The sequence below is a fragment of the Hetaerina americana genome, unplaced genomic scaffold (genome assembly GCF_022747635.1).
Source record: "Hetaerina americana unplaced genomic scaffold, ioHetAmer1.1.p SCAF_56, whole genome shotgun sequence".
Lineage (NCBI taxonomy): Eukaryota > Metazoa > Arthropoda > Insecta > Odonata > Calopterygidae > Hetaerina > Hetaerina americana.
The window spans coordinates 1346735-1365490 of record NW_027287161.1 but is presented as its reverse complement, the minus strand read 5'-3'; the positions used below and the strand labels follow the sequence as shown (position 1 = coordinate 1365490).

General features: G+C 38.0%; 1 protein-coding gene across 1 annotated transcript in view; it reads left to right on the top strand.

Moving 5' to 3' along the window:
- LOC139694824 (streptococcal hemagglutinin-like) overlaps window positions 1-18756 on the top strand; it is a 60110-nt gene that overhangs the window by 27518 nt on the left and 13836 nt on the right. Inside the window, exons 7-8 of the mRNA XM_071593342.1 lie at window positions 361-3415; window positions 13066-13315. Of these exons, the coding sequence (XP_071449443.1) occupies window positions 361-3415; window positions 13066-13315 (3305 nt within the window). The remainder of the gene's footprint in view (window positions 1-360; window positions 3416-13065; window positions 13316-18756) is intronic.

Below are 18756 nucleotides of genomic sequence, written 5' to 3'. Positions count from 1 at the left end.
TTATACTTGTATTCTGATCAGCAGGAGGCCTATAGATACTCTGCTAATAACTTGTTTGATGCAATGGGAGCTTTCATTACAATTCATTGATCTATTTTTTCCATTTTTTAATATGATAGTTAATTTACAGATTGTATAAATGATGTGATTATGAATCATTGATCGTAACAATGTTGATATTCATAGCTTATGAATCATAATTTAAAAGTAGGTTTCTTTCTCTATCAGAAAAACCTGTTTTCTACGTTGAGCCATCTATTCTCATGACCCATGGTTTTCCAATACTCAAAGTGCTGCTTTTATTTTTCATTTTTTTTGCTTGCGGTTGTGATATTAATTTGTGTTGCTTCTTCATTAAAGTGTGAAGATTTACCTCCAGAGCAATCAATCACTGATCCTGCTAAGAATGCTGTGGAATCACCCGTTCCACCGATCGTGGCAGACTTGGTTTTGTCAGCCAAGGCAGTCACTGTTGCAGCTAATGGGAGTATTGAAAAAGGAGTGGAGAGGGGATCGGAGAGCCCTGCTGGAACAAACAGGGAGGAGGGTGGAGGTAACACTCAGGGTGAAGACTCTGGAATTGAGTCAATGGATGCTCTCTCGGAGAAGAGCCCTAACCAAGGGGAAAGTCCTTGTCGCAAGGAAGAAAAGGAACCCGAGTCCTGTTGTGATAAGCCACCTGTGGTTTCTAGCCCAGCTGTGAGCTCTGTTTCTGTTCCCATTAATCCCCCTAAAAACACTTCAGTGCCTTCAAATGGAGCTTCAGTTGCCTCGAAAACAGCAACATCGGATGGAACATCTCCCCCTTCTGAAGAATCCTCCAAGACCTCCCATCCCAGCAAGGGGCAAGCATCACCTTCATATGCAGGCACACCTCAAGATAGCGGTGAGAATCAGTTGGAGAGGAAGGAAACTAGTGGAGAGGTTGCATCGGAGCAGTCTGGAAAAGGCAGCTCTGTAGCAGATGCGAAGGGAGCAAAGATGGATGATGCTGGAGGTCAAGTAGATGAAGCTCCTGGGACCAATCCACCCTGTTCACTCCCGCCTTCACTTTCTGGTACGAATCAGCTTTCGACACCTGCACCTTTACCAACTTCCTCGTCATCATCTCTACCTCCTCCCATTACATCCTCAGCTGCCTCCGTAACAACTGCCCCTTTGCTCTTAACCTCCACATCACCATCGGTCACACCAACCTCCACTTCCTCAACTCCTGTCCCATCCAATCAGTCAGTGGATTCACCCGCAACACATTCTGCAAAAACAGTCACCTCTGTAGGGAAGTCATATGAGACTTTCAAATTGCCCACCCTGAGTGATAATAATGAGACTAAGGAAGCAAAAGGGTCTAGTGAAGTGTGCAGTGTTGAAAACTCCGAAAGTGAAGTACTGAAAAGTGCAGAAGGGACTGTTGCCCCTGTTGTAACCACAGTGGCATCCCGGACTCAATTACCAACCGCTGCACCTGTGGAGATATCTCGAGCGCCTTCTTTACAGTTATCAAATCAAACCTCCATCCCTGCAACTACTACAACAGTTTTTGCTATCCAACCCGGTGTTACCCTTAGTCAGTCTGCATCTGTTATTGCTGCCACCACAACTGGTGGGAGACCCGTTGGATCCACCTCATTTAGTGTACCACCTGGTGCCAAAATGGTACCCATAAAATTAGTTACCTTACCCAAGGGAGGGCAGGGTCAAAGTCAAGGAGGAGGAGCCACTAAAACTCTTTTGGAGGTCAGCATACCAAAAAGTGAAGCAGGTACCAAAGGTGGGGGAGCAGGTGGTGGAACGATGGCCCTTCTCCCTACCACTGCAAGTCCTGTGAAAGTTTTGGTTTCCAAGGTATCCCCAATGAAAGGACCCGGTTCAGCAGCATCGGTTGTTGGTCAGGGTGGAGTTGTTAGTGGTGGTGGACCTTCTCCTCAAGGTGTCACTGCTGTTGTTGTGAAGTCTGTTGTGGTTACAAGTACATCCCCTTCTCTTATTAACATGGTGTCGCAGCCAATGGAACAGGCTGAGTCTCGTGATGTGCCTCCCATCCATAGTGGTGGAACACAGAAGGATTTGGCAAGTTCTGGGACTATAATCGCGGTGACGACTGCAAGTGCCACAGGTGTGGGTCACTCATCTGGTGTGCGGTGGTCTGGTGCAGATGAGCTTTATGGCAAACGCTCGTTTGACTCGGACTCAAAAGAATGTTCCCTCGGCAGCAGTGGCAATAAGACTCCACCCTCAGCAATATCCTCCCCTACGTTAGAAGATCCCCAGCCCATTCGTATCACTCCACCACTCTACACATATTCCAACCCTGAAAAGCACCGTGAAACTCCTTCCCCTTCGCTAGACGATGGGCAAAATCTTCTTGATTTGGAGGGACTTGATTCATCTGTAAATAGATCACAGTCAAAGAAGGAATCTCAGTCGTCCATCACAGAGGTCATCGAGAGTTTGCTGCACGATGAGAAGTCAGCAGAAGGTGATAGTATTTCGCTTGAAGCCATAGTTGCGAGTAATGACCTGATTGGAAGTTCAGATATACCAAAAGAATCAGGTGGGGATCATAACTATGTGTCTCGTAATAAAGGAAAGGAGAAGCGCCTTGAGCAGTTATTAATAGAAATTCCTACTGAAGCAGAGTCGGAGGAGAAGAGGAATGCTCCTGCTGGGGGTCACATAGTCGGCAGGAATACCAGGTCAAGCACGCGGTTGGTTAGCCCCGATGGAGGTGTGTCAGGGACTAAAGTCATGCGGGAGGGTTCTCCTCTAGTTTCCCGCTCCACTCCTAAGGTAAGCCCCAAGGACCACAAGGATGATGAATCCGTAGCTGCCTCAGGCTCCACAGTTGTCAAGTGTAGTCCTAAAACAAACACAGTGAGCAAACTCAGTCCCATACCTCGTGCAAGTAAGCGAAAACGTCAGGAATCGGAGAGTAGTGGAGCGTCGTCAGTCGGAGCTAAAGAAGAGCAGGAAGAATCTTTGCACGCGACACTGTCTGGGCACAGGAGAACTGATCGGGAGCACAGGCGGAGTGCCACTCCTGACTCCAGCGAAGGGGGAACACCGAGGCCAATCAAGAGAAAGTGTTCGGAGAATGCGGCCGAGCTGATAAAAGCATGTATGGGTTTGGAGGAAATAACAGGCCTTCCGAAACAACAACAACAATCTCCATCGGCAAATCATCCACTTCCACCTCATGTGCATAACAAGTCTGGAGTTGGAGGATCACCATCTTTGGCACCACCGCCAGTGCCTACGACGAAAGAGGATGCTGACAAGATGAGGCACACAGGGACGCCACCTGTCGGGGCTTCACCCAGTTCGAGTGGAACCACATTAGTTTCTGGTGCTGGAGGTTCAGAGAAGCAAGACCCAGATCAACCACCGACACGAAGAGTGGGAAAGTCTCGGAGAGGTAAGACACCTTGATAATAATTCAGTCCTATCATTGGTTCAAATATGATTATGGATTAATGAATAGCAATAAGTTCCAAATGTGATGCAATAAAAGGAATGGTTTTGCTTTGAAAATTGATTCTTTGCCACAAAAATTATTAATAGCAATGAATTCACTAAAATTGATAATATTACAGTCTCAGGAATTGTATAACATCTGCTTTTCAAATGTTATGTAAGTTTTTTGTGAAAATTGGGACTTTGCCAATCATCTGTGAAAAAGCGGTCTATCCATGATTCCCTTCATCATCAATCTCAAACACATCCTGATGTCTTGGCCACTTACAAATTGTATGTACCACAAACTTTAATTATGTCATCAATGATTTTTTGTGCTGGTCAAATATGACTGGTGAAAGGTATTTTCAGTGGTAAATTCAATTCAAAGATATGTTTCAAAAAGTTGGTCATCGAACAAGAAAATAAATAAAATTTTTGCCTAGAAGCCAAACATTATCATCTTCATTGGCTCAGTCTTACGTCTGTTGATATAATAGTTAACTACTAGATACATTCTGATATTTTTTTATGATGTTTGTTTGGACGTCATTAATTGCGGACTTATATGAAGAAAGTTACCACTTTGCATCACAGGATGTAAGCTGTCCTTGCTTTGATGTGAGAGTTGTGACCTTTTCAAAAATTGAGTCCTTCTGTGCTGTGTGCTCACTACATAATACCCGTGCAGCTTATCTCTCGGGAATGAGACCCCAGTTTTTTCTTGGCACCGCTGAAATAAGGTCTTTCACTGCCTGATGGAAGTCGAGACTGAATCATTGAGCTTTCCTTCAACATAGCCTAGAATAGCGAGACACTGGCTGAATTTTGGGTTTGGGTTCTTCAAATTCTTTACTCTTTGACGATGAATCGAGGTCTCTTGGTAAGTTTTCATTGCATAGCAGATTCCTAGGCTCTCCATGATTTGCACTCATCATTCCAATCAAAGATACATTCACTTATATCTCATCTTTGATAGGTATTATTATTAGTAATCAGAGTAAGCCACCATCAGCTAGGGTAATTGGCACCGTTTGGATATGTGGGTAATTTGGTAGTGGTGGGATATTCAGGGAATGGAGGAATGGAAAAGAGAAATCTTGTTCACATTAGTGTACTCTTAACAATTGGCACCAAGAAGTTGACGGCTTAACATCCTATCCAATGGATGGCGTACTCACTTGAAGTGCTCCATACAAAGCACTCCAAGTGCGGATCTGGGTACCACAAGTAAATCTGCCACCTCAGAAATTCAAACCTAGTCTCTTGGGGTGGGTAATTTGGTCCTAAGTCACTCCGCTCTCATGATCCCCTCCATCTACTCCATTCCATGTGCATAAGCGTACTTATAAGTGACTTTTTATGAGCCCCATATTAGTATTGCCATAACTGAGAGGGCATTTATTCCGTAGATTTGTAGGCACTTAAAAATATGTTTAATTTCAAAATAGCTGCACAGTAGTATTATTATAATAAGTTGGTAGTCTACTGTCTAAGGTTGGTTTTTGATGGACACACTTAACATTGCTAAGTGTTTGCTTTATTTGCCAAGATAATCCAGCCACCCATGCTACATTAAACTGTTCTTCAAACCGGCGTACATTCTACATCTCTTGATCCAGTCAAACATTACGATCCATTTCCTACTTCTTTCTAATCTACATAATATTCTCCCCTTTTCGCCATTTTCTTCCCATTCAATGTTTTCAACAATATTGTCTACTTATGCTGCCTCCTTAGGGATTCTCCTAACAGTTCTCTTCCTTTCTCACTACACCTAGTACCGCTTTGTTTGTTTTCCTTTCTATGTACTCTACTTTTTCCATCCTTCTCCATGCCCACATCATAAAAGTCCAATGTATGCATATCATCGGTGTGTGATTGATCTTTAAATTTGCATAAGTTAGAATGTAAAATTTTATTGCAACAAAAGATGAATTTGTAATAGTTTAGGTTTTATTATAAGTCTAGTCATACACCTGTCTTTACCTCCACAGCATACTTCATATTCATGAACACTTAACAGTTCAATAAAGCGTTTCAGAAATTTTTCATTTAAAAGTGATGTTTTATTTTTATTTCTGCCATAAAATATATGCTAAATATTTAAGAACAGAAACCCTTAATGAAATTTCAACCCAGTAATACTGCTCTTCCACTGATTGTCTCACGAATTGGCTAAATTTTGGTTTCTAGTAAAGGAGGTCATGAAGACACTGTGGGAAATAATTACTCTTAGCGTAAGCACATGCCAGAGTACCCAGTTACCTCTAATTAGCTGTCACGTGAAAGTTCCTTTAAGTATGTTTTCAGGCTTCCACATTGTTCAGCTGGTGCGTAGGCATGTGTTCCTGGTTTAGTCATTAAGTTTATACATCATTTAATTTCTGCCAAATGTATTCAATTTGTCCAATGAAATCAAATGATTGTTCTCATAACTGAATGATCAAATGATGGTAGTAGTTGCCTGATGAGGCTAGTTGCAGATTAGATTGCTGACTTCCCAAATCATGCAACATTTATGCACCCCTTCATGTTTATATAGTTGCTCTTTCTGATACTTGAAATGTTTCAAGCAGAGTAGGTGCTGACCCTGAGTGCCTTCCCTGGGTAACAAGTGAAAAGATCCATTGAGCCCCTTTATCGCATAAGACCGAGTGCCTCTTCAGCACCAATGTGCTGTTTAAACGGCTATTATGACCTTTTCGTTAGCATTGCTTGTAATTTTCAGAAGAAGAAATGCTGATTTTCTCGCATATCTATGTAACCTAATTTTGGACAAAATGTCTATTTTGAAGAGCAGAAAATATTAAACATGGAGGTCGTCAAACTAATGTTTTGCGTATTTCCTGTTGGAAGAGAAGATTAACTTGCTTGTGCAGTTCTGCCTCTCAAACCTGTTATTTGCCTTCAACAAACTCTTATTTTTCCAGTGAGACTTAGCGGACCATTACTTTCATACCATGTATTATAAATTATTGCATTTAGGATATTATATTTTGTGCTCCTCCATGCCTATGGATTTCATGTTTTACGGACTTGCCCTGTCATTAGATTCTGTGGTTTCAACCACAGAGAATTATGATAATCATCTCAAACATTAGGGAGCAACATCTTTTCATTTGTAATAAGCGCTATCTTAAGTAAAATAATTAAATTTGTTCAGGAAAACTGCCCAATGTAATTTATTTGAGTGAACATTTTTCTGTTCATATAGAACATTGCCTATATTATCACATATTTATTGATTCAATGATGCAGTAAAATATTGATTTTACTTGCCCTAAATTTAAATGTGACCAAGACTCCCAATTTAATTTCTTAAATTGACTTGTTGATTTCTTATTTAAAGTAATATAATGGCAATGTTAATCAATATTCTGTTTTAAGCTCTAAAAAAATAAATATTACCAAGTGATGTTATTCTTTTTTCTATGCGATACATAACTTTCTTTTTTAATGGGGTTTAGCTTTTGAAAAAAGGATTTTATATTCCCGCATTCCGTAAGTCCCTCTAATGCTCACAATAATATAGAAAACATGGATAGTATTAATGAAGCTCAAACAGCTGAGTATCAAAATTCATGGATTATTTCTATGCATGTCGTCAGTTAATACACTGAGTTGTAGTAAATCCTAGGCATTTTATACAATAGTTACCAAATGAAAATTAACAGGAATTTCTTTTAAATCCAATGAAAAATAATGCTAATAGCTATTTTTTAAGAAGAATGTATTTCTGTTATAAATCTTATTCTAGAGACCTATCACCCGGCCTAGCCCCAAGAAATGTGAAAAAAATTTGATACTTGGGTATAATGGGGGAATTTTAAGTAACAAATTATGACAAAAACATCAGCATATATTTGGGCATATATGATAGTTATATTCGAATAATAAGCATGGCTTAAATAGTGTTAATGATGTAATTTTTCCCCATGCCCAAATAGGCATGGGAAATGCCCTTCTCATGGGGTTGGTGCTTAAAGTCATGTGTGCACATTTCTTACTGAGTGAGTAAAACTTCATATATTTTCACAGTAACTTAATTACAGTACTGGCAGTTTCAGTGCATACCTGTAGACGACATCATCAGGTACAAGATTTCATGGTATGGCTGGGAAACAAGTATACAGATATTCTGGAGGTGGATTTCAAAGGTGGGAGTGGAAAGGCAGGCATGGAGAGTAAGGGGCATGCATTGAATATTTTCCAGGCATTCTTCTCCTTGAAAGGAAGGATGAAAATTGGACTGCTGGAACAATTAGAGTTGAGGAGAGGCTGTAATAAGAGACACTTGATGAACTGAAATATTTTTTAAATACACCCCTTTTGGAAATTATCATGTCAGTATTGTATTTATGGGGGAAAATCCATTGGACTGTCCACCAATGAATTCTTAAGGGATGCACTTAAGAATAAGACAGAGCCTAATCCTTGGGAGACTCGATAGCAATGGATCTAATATGGGGAACACTTTAGAAACATATGTAGAACTCTTTGAAAGAAACTAGGCTTCATAAAATGAGTATGAATATTTATGAGAAAAAGTCTGCTGACAGGTGTTATTTCATGTTGGTGAGACCTCACCTTGGAATGTGCCATGAGGAGCATTGGAGACTCCTCGAGGGCGTACATTTTGTATTGAAGAAGATACTGAAGTCGCAGTTACGTGCTTAAGGATAAGGCATAGAGCTCTGACCCACTCATACCTCTTCGCAGAAAATAACACCCTCGCTGCAACGAATTTGAACTGTCCTAAACGGTGAATCACATCTTGGCAGTGTGTGACAAATACTGGAGGGCCCGAGATACTTTTGAAATAAGGGTAGATTTTGTTAATATTTTATGGGATGGCCCGGACTCTTTAACTCTTAAGAGAAACCAACCTCATGATCAAACTATAGCAGTGGTACTTTATTTCATGCTATTTGTTTTAAGTGTAGATTTATTTGTTAAATGGTGTTTGTATTCGAAAACAATATAACTGTGGTGCAAAATGACCTTGGACATTAATGTACCATAACTATTACAATACTATCTGAAGATACTGAAGAAAGTGGCCCCTTAGATAAAAAATCATTATGCATGAATGGAAGGCATTCGGATTATCTTTGGAAAATTCTAGGTTAGGAGACACAGGGTACAGGGGAACACTAAGATGTATTGTTTAAACAATTAGATAAATCCAAATTATGAGCTAAAACCTGATAGATTAATTTTAGCGTGGAAGGCTTTGGTGAACAATTTAAGGAATCCATTTTATCTCTCGCAATTTGTGATGATTGCAGTGTGGCTCATTTGTACTAGTTTGAACACACTGAAAATAATTAGTATTAAGTACTAATAATTACTCATTGCACAAATGGCTGGTCACCTAATACACCCTGCCACGCATCATCTTGGTGATTTGCTGGGTACAATACCATAGCAATCAACCCTAAGGTTTGTTTGGTAGGTGAGGGTACTGTTTACCCTAGTAGTAAGCCTGCTTAAAATAATGCATCAGGGTAGAGGGTCTGCTCCTTTCCCTGTGCCACCTGTGGTATCCTAGAGAAACCTGGGAAACTCAGTTTGGGTGAAGCTGATTGTGCCAAGGCATCACTCGGAATCAAACCCAGGCCCTCTGGCCAGTAGCCCAGTGTTCTGCCCTCTGGACTACCGTGCCCTACCTTAAATGTATTATTGTTCAGCGTTAATTTTCTGCAACATTGAAACTTACACACGAATTCCTATTGAAGGACTATCCTGTGGCATATGTAATCAACTGCCCGACATGGCATCAGTTATTGCATAATTTAGGTGTCGCAGTGCCTTTCACTTTCAGATCAACATTCTTTTACTGTATTAAGACGTGAAATTGAAATGAAGGAACATAGGGCTCGAAGGAAGTCAAGGAATGAGTAGCTAAGTAATTCAAGCAGGTGAAACAAGGAGAAATCGATTCAAAGCAGGTTTAAAAAAGCAAAAACACAAGCACGTTGAAAATTAAATGAAGAATACAATGTATCTTTCCACTGTCCTTTTGTCCTTGAAGAAGGACAGTGGAAAGATACATTGTTTACTTCATTTAATTGAAATGAATTTCCACAAGGTTGAGCCGGGAGCAATTGAATAAGTATGTTGAAATTTACATAAAAGTTCAAAAAGCTATATTTATCTTATTATAAGTGAAGTGAATCATGTGTTACTATATTTGCTGTATGAGAAATTTCTTTAAAAATAAGTGGAAAATAATCGCTTAAGATAATGCATTTTCTTCCAATATTTAAAATTGTATTACTATTATTTGTCCATAAGGTTAACAACAACATTTTATGATGTAAACATAAATATAAAGTTTTAAAAATTTATATTTATGATGAATAATCTGTCAGAAAAACAGAAAGATAATTTCTGATGCTTTCAGCTTTTGCTTTAATAATTCGAACTGAAAAGCTAAATAAATGTGAGCACCACTTGCATCAGCTTTTAAATACTTAATGATGGGGTAAATGGATCACCAATTGAGCTAAGATATCATGCTTCACTCATGAAGGTAATATCTTAGATGTTTATTGTACTAGCTGACATAACCACCATCTTTGTGGTTGATAAGCTATCCTGCTTCGTAGAATTTCAGAAGTGAGAGACCTTATGAGCAGTGCTTTGTCAAAAGTAATTAATATATCTTTTTTCAATCAACCCTAATATGATTGACTACGAACATTACACGTATTTTCCATTACTAAAAAGAAAGAAAGACTCGTACTTTTCCACAGATTTTATTATACGGCACGACGCGTTTCACCGACTTGCGGCATCATCAGGTACAAATTTGCAAAACAGACGGAGCAAGCATATATACCCTCAGGACAGAGTGGGGGCGGGGAGGGTTGGAAGGATTTGAGGGGGGTGGGGGCTCGCAGGTGCGTTGATGGATTGTTTTGACCATTTCCAGGCTAATTTCTCGGAGAGGAGTGGGGAGGGGTATGGGAATAATTGCTCATTACAAAGTGTCGTGTTGGGGTTCACCAAGTGCCTTCTAATCTCTAATTGCTCGAGAGCGTCCATTTTTAATCCTTTTGGGAGTGTGTGTAATATCTCTGGGACAAAGTCACTGCTGTGGTTGAATTCTAGTAAATGCTTGGCGAAGAGAGAGTTGTTATTCTGATTTTTGTGACACCTAGCGTGTTCCTTGGCTCGTAACTTGATATTCCTGCCGGTCTGACCGACATAAACGCTGTTGCAATCCTCGCATTTCAGTTTATAAATGCCTGATTTGAGAAGGCTATCCTGGGTGTCTTTTCCATTGGCTAGAAGTTTGGAGAGGGTTATGGGTGGGTAGAAGGCTGCTTTGAGTGAGGTGGGTAGGCAGTTGGAAATCCTATATGAAAGATCTCCCAGAAACGGGATCGAGCACCACTTAAAATCTTTAGATACTGCGGGCTGAGATACGAAAATGCTTTTTATGGCCATTGCTTTTTGTTTTTTCTGTAGTAATGTGTCAACTAGTTTGGGGTTGAAACCATTGTTGGTAGCTATATTAGTGATATTCACGAGTTCAATTTTGAAGTTTTTGGGGGAAAGGGGGATGTGTAGGAGGCGGTGGATCATGGAGTGGAGGGCTGCGTGTTTGTGAGAAAAGTGGTGTGCGGAATCATTGGAAATTATATGGTCTGTATATGTGGGTTTCCTATAAATTGCAAATTCGTGTCTATTATCCCTAATTGTGATTGTGGAAAAGTATGAGTCTTTCTTTCTTTTTAGTAATGGATATTAAATACTTCCACTGTTTTTCTAACTTGCATCAGATGGGCTGAAGTTTTTTGTTCAAGTCTCATACAATATGCCAAATTATTGGGGACGACATCTCTTTGTTTACATTCTTAGGATTGAAACAGTTGAACCTGAAAATCCATCATTGAATTATTAGTATGTATCACTTCTCGAAGTTAAGTCGGTGAATACAATGGTAATCCCAGAAGTACCCGACCCAACAAAGAAAACACAAAATTTTGGAAAAAATTTATTTATTTTTCAACACAATCTCCTTCCAGCTCAATACATTCTTCCCAATGATGTTCAATAAATCCGATTCCCTTATTATAATAAGAACTGTCTTGCTCCTCAAAATAGTCATTAACTGCCGACATGGACGGTTGGAAAATCTTTGACCACCGAGCCATTTTTTTAAGTTTGCGAACAAAATAATCCGAGGGGGGCTAAATCTGGGGAATAGGGTTAATGAGGTAGCAAAATTTCTTAGCCCCATGCAGCTGCTTTTGCTTCATTTCTTTGATCAAACGTTGCAATAAGTTCGCATAATACTAGCTGGTGACTTCTTCCTTTTTCAAGATATTCAATGAAAATTATCTCACGTGCATCCCAAGAAACCGACGCCATGACCTTGCCTGCAGGTGAAACTGTCTTCACCTTCTTTGGTGGCGGTTCTCCCTTTTGAATCCATTGTTTTGATTGCTCTTTTGTCTCAGGTGTGAAGTAATGGACCCATGTTTCATCCCACCCATGATTCTGAAACGGCGCAAAAATTCTGCTTTGATGCCGTGAAACTTTGCTAGACACTCAGTTGAAACATCTCCACGACACTGGTTTTGCGCGAGTGTGAGCAAACGCGGCAGCCATCTTGCACACAGCTTTCTCATGCCCAAATTTTCAGTTAAAATGCGATTACTTCACTTTTTGAAATTTCTACTATGTCTGCTAGCTCGCACACTTTCAGTCAACGATCATCCAATATCACTTTGTGGATATTTTTCACCGTTTCTGGAGTCGTCACCTCATTTGGTGGACCAATGCGATGCTCGTCTTGACAGCTTGTATGGCCTTGTTTTAACTCTGCTACCCAATATTTTACTGTTGTAAAGGAAGGAGCAGACTCACCCAGAGTAGAATCCAGTTCAGCTTTTATATTGGTTGGGCTGAGCCCTTCTGGGCCTTTGCATGTATTTAAAAGGAATATCTCAGTCTGGCATAAGCAAAATGTTTGATTCACCAAACTGTTGTGGGTGTTGCCCTTTATGGGGTGGATAAGGTATTGAGTAATAAGGGTTCTCTACCCGATTATCCTTCATATTTAAATATTGGATATTACACCCAGAAAGATAATGTGGAAAAAGAATTTTTTTAAACTCTATCCATATTAGAAAGATAACATCAAAGATGGTGCTGTATCACTCTGTATGGTATTGTTGCCATGATTGATAATAGTGAGGGAGCATTCTGTTCTGTTGGAAAACGGGTGCAACATTGATCTTTTTGGATTTTTTAGTAATGTTTGATACGTATCCCATCAGCCTGTCATGCTCATTTTTATGTGAATGGATTTGGGTCAAACTATTTCATTATTTTTAACGTTACAGCACTCTATTGTGTTTTATCATAGGTTCATCTCTTGTTTCCCAAATTACTTGTGAGCGTTAAACTTATTGCCAATTACATACTTAAAGTGACACTCTGAACTTGCAAAAATGTGGTTTTCAAAGGTATTTATGAATACAAAAAAGTTTTTGGTTTTATTTATTTGTTAAAGACTATTATTAAACTAATTATTGATGTGTCAAACTTCTTTTTTTTTTAGTATTCCTAATAAAATGTTTCTGTACTTGGCAGGTGGATCTATGGCCTTGGAAGAATCATCTGATGATGAGCCCCTCATAGAGATAGTTGGCAAGGGGAGGAATGCTGCACCGTTTACTAGTGTGGCAGCCCATTCCTTGCCAGCAGGAAACAGCTCGAAAGGTATCCCAATCACTCCAATGATATCCATCCCTTTATCAAGGGCGCAAGTTAGAGCCAAGTTGGCCCAGCATGCACATCTGCCCATAACTCCAGCAAAGGACGAGGAGCTAAAAGATACCAAGTAAGTCATATCATAGGCAAATAATTAACCTATCCATTGCTTCAAAGTATTGTGGACAATTAGTATTGCTTCTGTATTTGTTGCAGCAATTTTGGGTAGAAGTTTTGGAAATTACCATGCCATGAATATGACATGAAGTTCATTTGGAAGTGATTTAACCCTCTTAGTGCGGCAGGGATTCCAGGGGTACTAGTGAGAAGTGCAAAGGGTAATTTAAGAAAATGTATCACCTTAGGAAAGAAAGAACATTATGAAGTTATTTGTTTAGATATCCATGTGCAGTTTTTTTATTTTAAAATAAAATTTTGTCGTTAATAATGATGTAATATATTTACATTATCTGAAAAATAAATGTAATTATTACAGTATTATAAATTTGAAGAATATTTTTTTAGCAATAATATTTAGATTTTTAGACACAATACTAATATTTTTTTAAAAACATTTTTCAATAAAACTACAATATTTAATCATAATAAAGAATCAAAAAGACATGTAGAAAATATTATAAATAAGTAACGAAAAACCAGTGAATTACGAATTTTTTTGTCAGCCTCTGCATGGTTCGATTTTGTTGAAAAGGCTGATCTGACTGAGTCAAATTGGGACTTTTCCCCTTTCCTTGAGACTGTGGCAATGTGCTCACAATCTAAAGGCGGAAAAAAACCAAGTTCTAACTCACAGAGAACTGCTGACAATGTAATCCAATACACAGGGCGAAATTGATTAGATAGGATGGATGGCAAGAGAAACCAAAATGATTACAAAGCAGTGTTCTCATTTTCAGCGTATCAACAAAGTCTGAATAAGCAGCTATATATCAACACCACCACACCATAACACATTCAAGAGATTACAGATGAAAACAGATTAGTAGCCTTTCAGTGGCTTTTCATAGTGGAAAGACCACTCAGAAAAAAAAACGAGCAAACAATTAGGCTGAGCTTCCCGACATGTACAAAACTGAACGAAAAATTATAGTAAGAATTATACTTTTTGAAAAGCATTTAAAATTGCTAATAAAAAATTAAAAAATTAGTTATGTAATTCTATGGAATTCAACCTATCGATAGCACAAAAACCATAAATTATTAAGGAAAAAACCATAAGTTACAACGCTTTAAACAATAGTCTACGCAAGAGCCGATATATCGGCCCGCCGCACTAAGAGGGTTAAGTATGTTTTGAAGAGACAATCAGTTATGAATAGTGTTAGTTGTTTAAAAAGCCATGCAATTGCTAAATGAGTGTATCTCAAGTCAAAAGATATACGGCAAAATGTAGTTGTAACAAAACGGACTAGAATAAAAATGAGCTTTTCATTTCAATAATTTTCTTAAAAAGTGCAAAGAACTCATAATTTTTGCTTCTCTTCAATTTCTACAATTCTAGGAAATATGAATACAAATAATGGGGCAAAGGAAAAATGTTTTTCCTCCTAAATGTTAAATATATTGCTGCTCTCTGTCGAGTGAAATGATTGATGATTCCAGTGATGCATTTTAACCTTACTTTTATAGAAATTGAGTACTTCTTCCTCAACACATTACATCCAGGTTTGCCACGCCATTGGGAAATGTCTTCAAAATATTGTGGAAAAAACTCCAATGATAGAGAGGGCAGAAATAATACAGATTAGGTTACCTACGAGATCTGTTCTAGTTCCATAACGGTTCAGCAAATGCATCACACTCTCATGTCAATTTAAGCAAAAACCACCGCACTATTTTTCATCCAATCCTCAATGAGCTTGCAACAAGCCATCTCCCTTTTGTATTGTTCTGGGTGGAACAGCTCCTGGGAAATTGACTCCTGTCCCTTGCAAATCATGCAAGCTAGATATGGACAGGCATGCTAAAAATTGCCATCAAGTTTGGTGGTTTTAATGACATTAATCTGTGGAAGTGCATAATTAATTATTATGAAATAGATATGTTCAAACTAATTAATTTTGTGTACACCAACTGTTGTACATCCTTTTTTTTAGTACAGAAGTGTAAGATTAAGGTTTATAAACTTCATTTAAGGAACACTTCAAAATTACAAATGACAAAAATAATACCTATGTCCATATTCTATTAAGAAATGCTTTGTTTTTTGTGCTTTAGCCCTAATTATTTGAGCAACTGTGTTGATTTTGTTCAATGACTAAAACACAAACAATATATCTGTAAAATTTTCATTGAAAAATATTTCAAAAGTTCAACTGAGGCTTCAGCTGAGAAATGCAACATTTCAAAATTGAAATTTTCATCCAAAGTCTACTAATATGTAGTATATGAAACCGTTATTCTACTAATATTTTGCCCTTGCTGTCAAGAGAGGGTAATCTCCATGTAATTAATTGTCCTGATTATATGCTGACCAATTTTCCTGATTGCTCTTTAATTGTTAAATACAAACTTGTGAAGAATATCATTTGTAGTGAGTAATTATTATAGCCTAATTATAGATTTCTCCTGAACATAGGAAAGCCAATTTATAGGGTGGCCCCAACATTTGCCTTTTATATATGATTTTAAATAACTTCCTACTTGTATCACTCAAGTATCTTGGTAGTAGTGTGTGGAATTTGGTATCCATGCATGCTTACCCTTACCCCATGCTTAAAACTTGAAATATCCAGAAAATTATGGTAATTTTTGAAAATTGTTGAATTTTCCTTCCATTTAATGTTTTTAGCATTATCATCCGTCAGTTATCGGAAAAGAAACTTAGTTATTCCACATATATTGTATTAAACACGACCTAGGTTTCGACTAACAAAGTCATCGTCAGGTTTAAGTTTTGACTTCTTAAGTTGAAACCTAGGTCGTGTTTAGTAAAATATATTTGGAATAGCTAAGTATTTCTTTTCCGATATGAATCGCTTCTAAAGTAACGCCTCAAACCATTCTATTCATCTGTCAGTTAAGCAGGTAAATGGTTCCTATACTGAATTGTGATTTTAAAAATAGCAGAGTTGAGGTTGCTGGGAATAGTATACCTTACCGTATATTTCACTCATTGATGTCAAAAATAGCTCTAGTATTGACGCAAGTATGTAATTCATGATAGTTTTAGGCATAGATATAAAGCATTGTTTTATAGAAAGCCATAGGGTCAGGCCACATACCTTAGAAAACATTCTTCCAATATTATTGCCTTTATTGTTACTTGAAATTCAAATGGGTATTCTATATGCCAGCATTCTATATGCTGATCATAACCCTTAGTGAGGTGGAATCCAGAGTTTATTTACTGACCAATGTTTTCAGGTATAGTGTTTTGGTCCCCAATAGAATTTTATCTATATTTTTACAATTATGGTGGCATCCTGATTTTACATCGTACCATTTAGTATTTCCCTGCTTTTAAGGTGGTGTTTTCGCCAAACGCAGTGAGTTGGGTGTTTAGGTCAGGGATAAGAAATATTAGTGTAAAAAATTCATTAATTTCAATCCATAATCAGAAGAACCCATATTTCAGTTAGAGAATTGGACAATCAACATGAAAGATTGCTTTGTATAATTATTTACCATTTGCTGCTCGCATTCTCCTGAATAAATGTTCAATTAGGAAGTGGAAAATTTGCCAAAAAATGAAGTAAACAGAATGGAGACAAAATACTTTCAAATTTTCCATCATCTGTGTCAATTTTATCTTTGAACTGAGTGAATTGTCAAAATTATATTTTGAAGAATAGTTTGTGATACTGCTCCTGAAGTGATACCTGAAAGGGAAACATTAACCTGGTAATGGTTTTATTTATTGATGACACTATGCTTTTGCTTCTTTAGAAGCCATGAAGGTTATACATATTTATACATTGTAATCCCATTCATTTTGTGATTCATCATCCACTTCTTATCATGTTCATTAAGCTTTGGCCATTTAGAAGCACATGAGCGTGAAGTTTTTTACTCATATCTGCATTTACTGCGTCCATCTTCTGCTTCCTCAATTCTTGCATTATCTTCTCAGTTGGAGGCTGGCCAAAAGCTTTTCAGTTGCTCTGTTTCATCCTCTGAAGTGTAATACACAGCATCAAGGTTAAATGCTATACTGTATGAGAATCTTCTTCCTTTAGATCCCATCATAATGCTTAATAGTAAGTGTTTTCTCTAGAGAATCGGCCATGTACCCTCGGCCTATAAGATGACAGATTGATTTTGGAGTAAAAAAGCGTGTAGAATGGACCAGGAAACATGGTACTTCATATTGTTCCTATATTGCTAAATTGCAAGTTATAAAGAATGACATGTAAATCTTCCCTTCCCCTTTTCTTCTCCATTTTTTTGTACGTTTTGCTAAAATCTTCACTGCATGAGACATATGAATGATAGTAATGAAATTTTCATGTTTATTTTTATTTATTAGTTACACAGGTCTGATAACAATCTGTAGTGTCCAGTATGCCTCGAAGTCCTTTATAGCAGCATCCCCTTCATACCTTAGCATAGTCTCCTTTTTCTCCATGGTTGACTGTCCACTTCTTCCAGTATCCTGGTAGGCATTCCCTTTTTATCATGAAGATTATCCAAGTACACCTCTCTTCATTTTAGGTTTGAGTTGCTTTTTTTTATCCAAAATATATCCTCTGTTCATTGAAATGTTGTCTCACAGTCCTGTAGGCTGCTTCCTACTTTTCTCTGGAACAGGTTATATGGCATTGTTTTGCTCAGGGTCCTTTTCCATGTTTCTCTGACTTGTCATGCTTTTCAGTTGATTTCATTTCTCAACCTTCTCTAATGCATCCTTCCTTCCTCGGTCATTGTGTTTTTGTACTTTCTGTGCTCTCCTATTTGGTCAAGTACATCTGGGATCCATGGTTTATTTTTCTCATGACTCCTTCAGCCTATAGTTGTGGTGGCTTCTATAAATTCATGCTTTGTTTCTTGCCATCTTTCCTCAATCTATTCTATGTGGTAATATTTTTCCTTTTCCAATTTCTGTTGGAAATGTAATATTCGATTAGTTCCCTTTAGTCTAACTCCCGTTGAGTCTACGTTCTCTTCTTCAGCATCGTGAATTTGAGGATACTTCATAGACATTAAAATGTGGTCACTGTAATTATCTGCTCCTGGGTGGCTTTTCCAGTATTTTATTTGATTCCCAAATGACTATTTCATGAGAATGGTGTCAATTTTGGTACCTTCTTACATCATCTGACTTCTTCCATGTTTATCGCCATCATGGATGGTCCTGAAAGAGTGTTGTTTGTCACCATTCATTTGCTCTCTTAGCAGAATACCTAAAGTCTTACTCCTTCAATTCTCTTTATGATACCATATTTTTCTTTCCTAACCTACAGAAATTGCATTCCAGTCTCCAATAATAATTAGGTTTTCTTCTCGTTTTATATTTTAATTGCTTTAGTGATATCATCATGCACCTCCTCCATTCCATCATCATCGTAGTCTGTTTTTGGCAAGTAAACTTGTACCTCTGCAGTGCCCTTG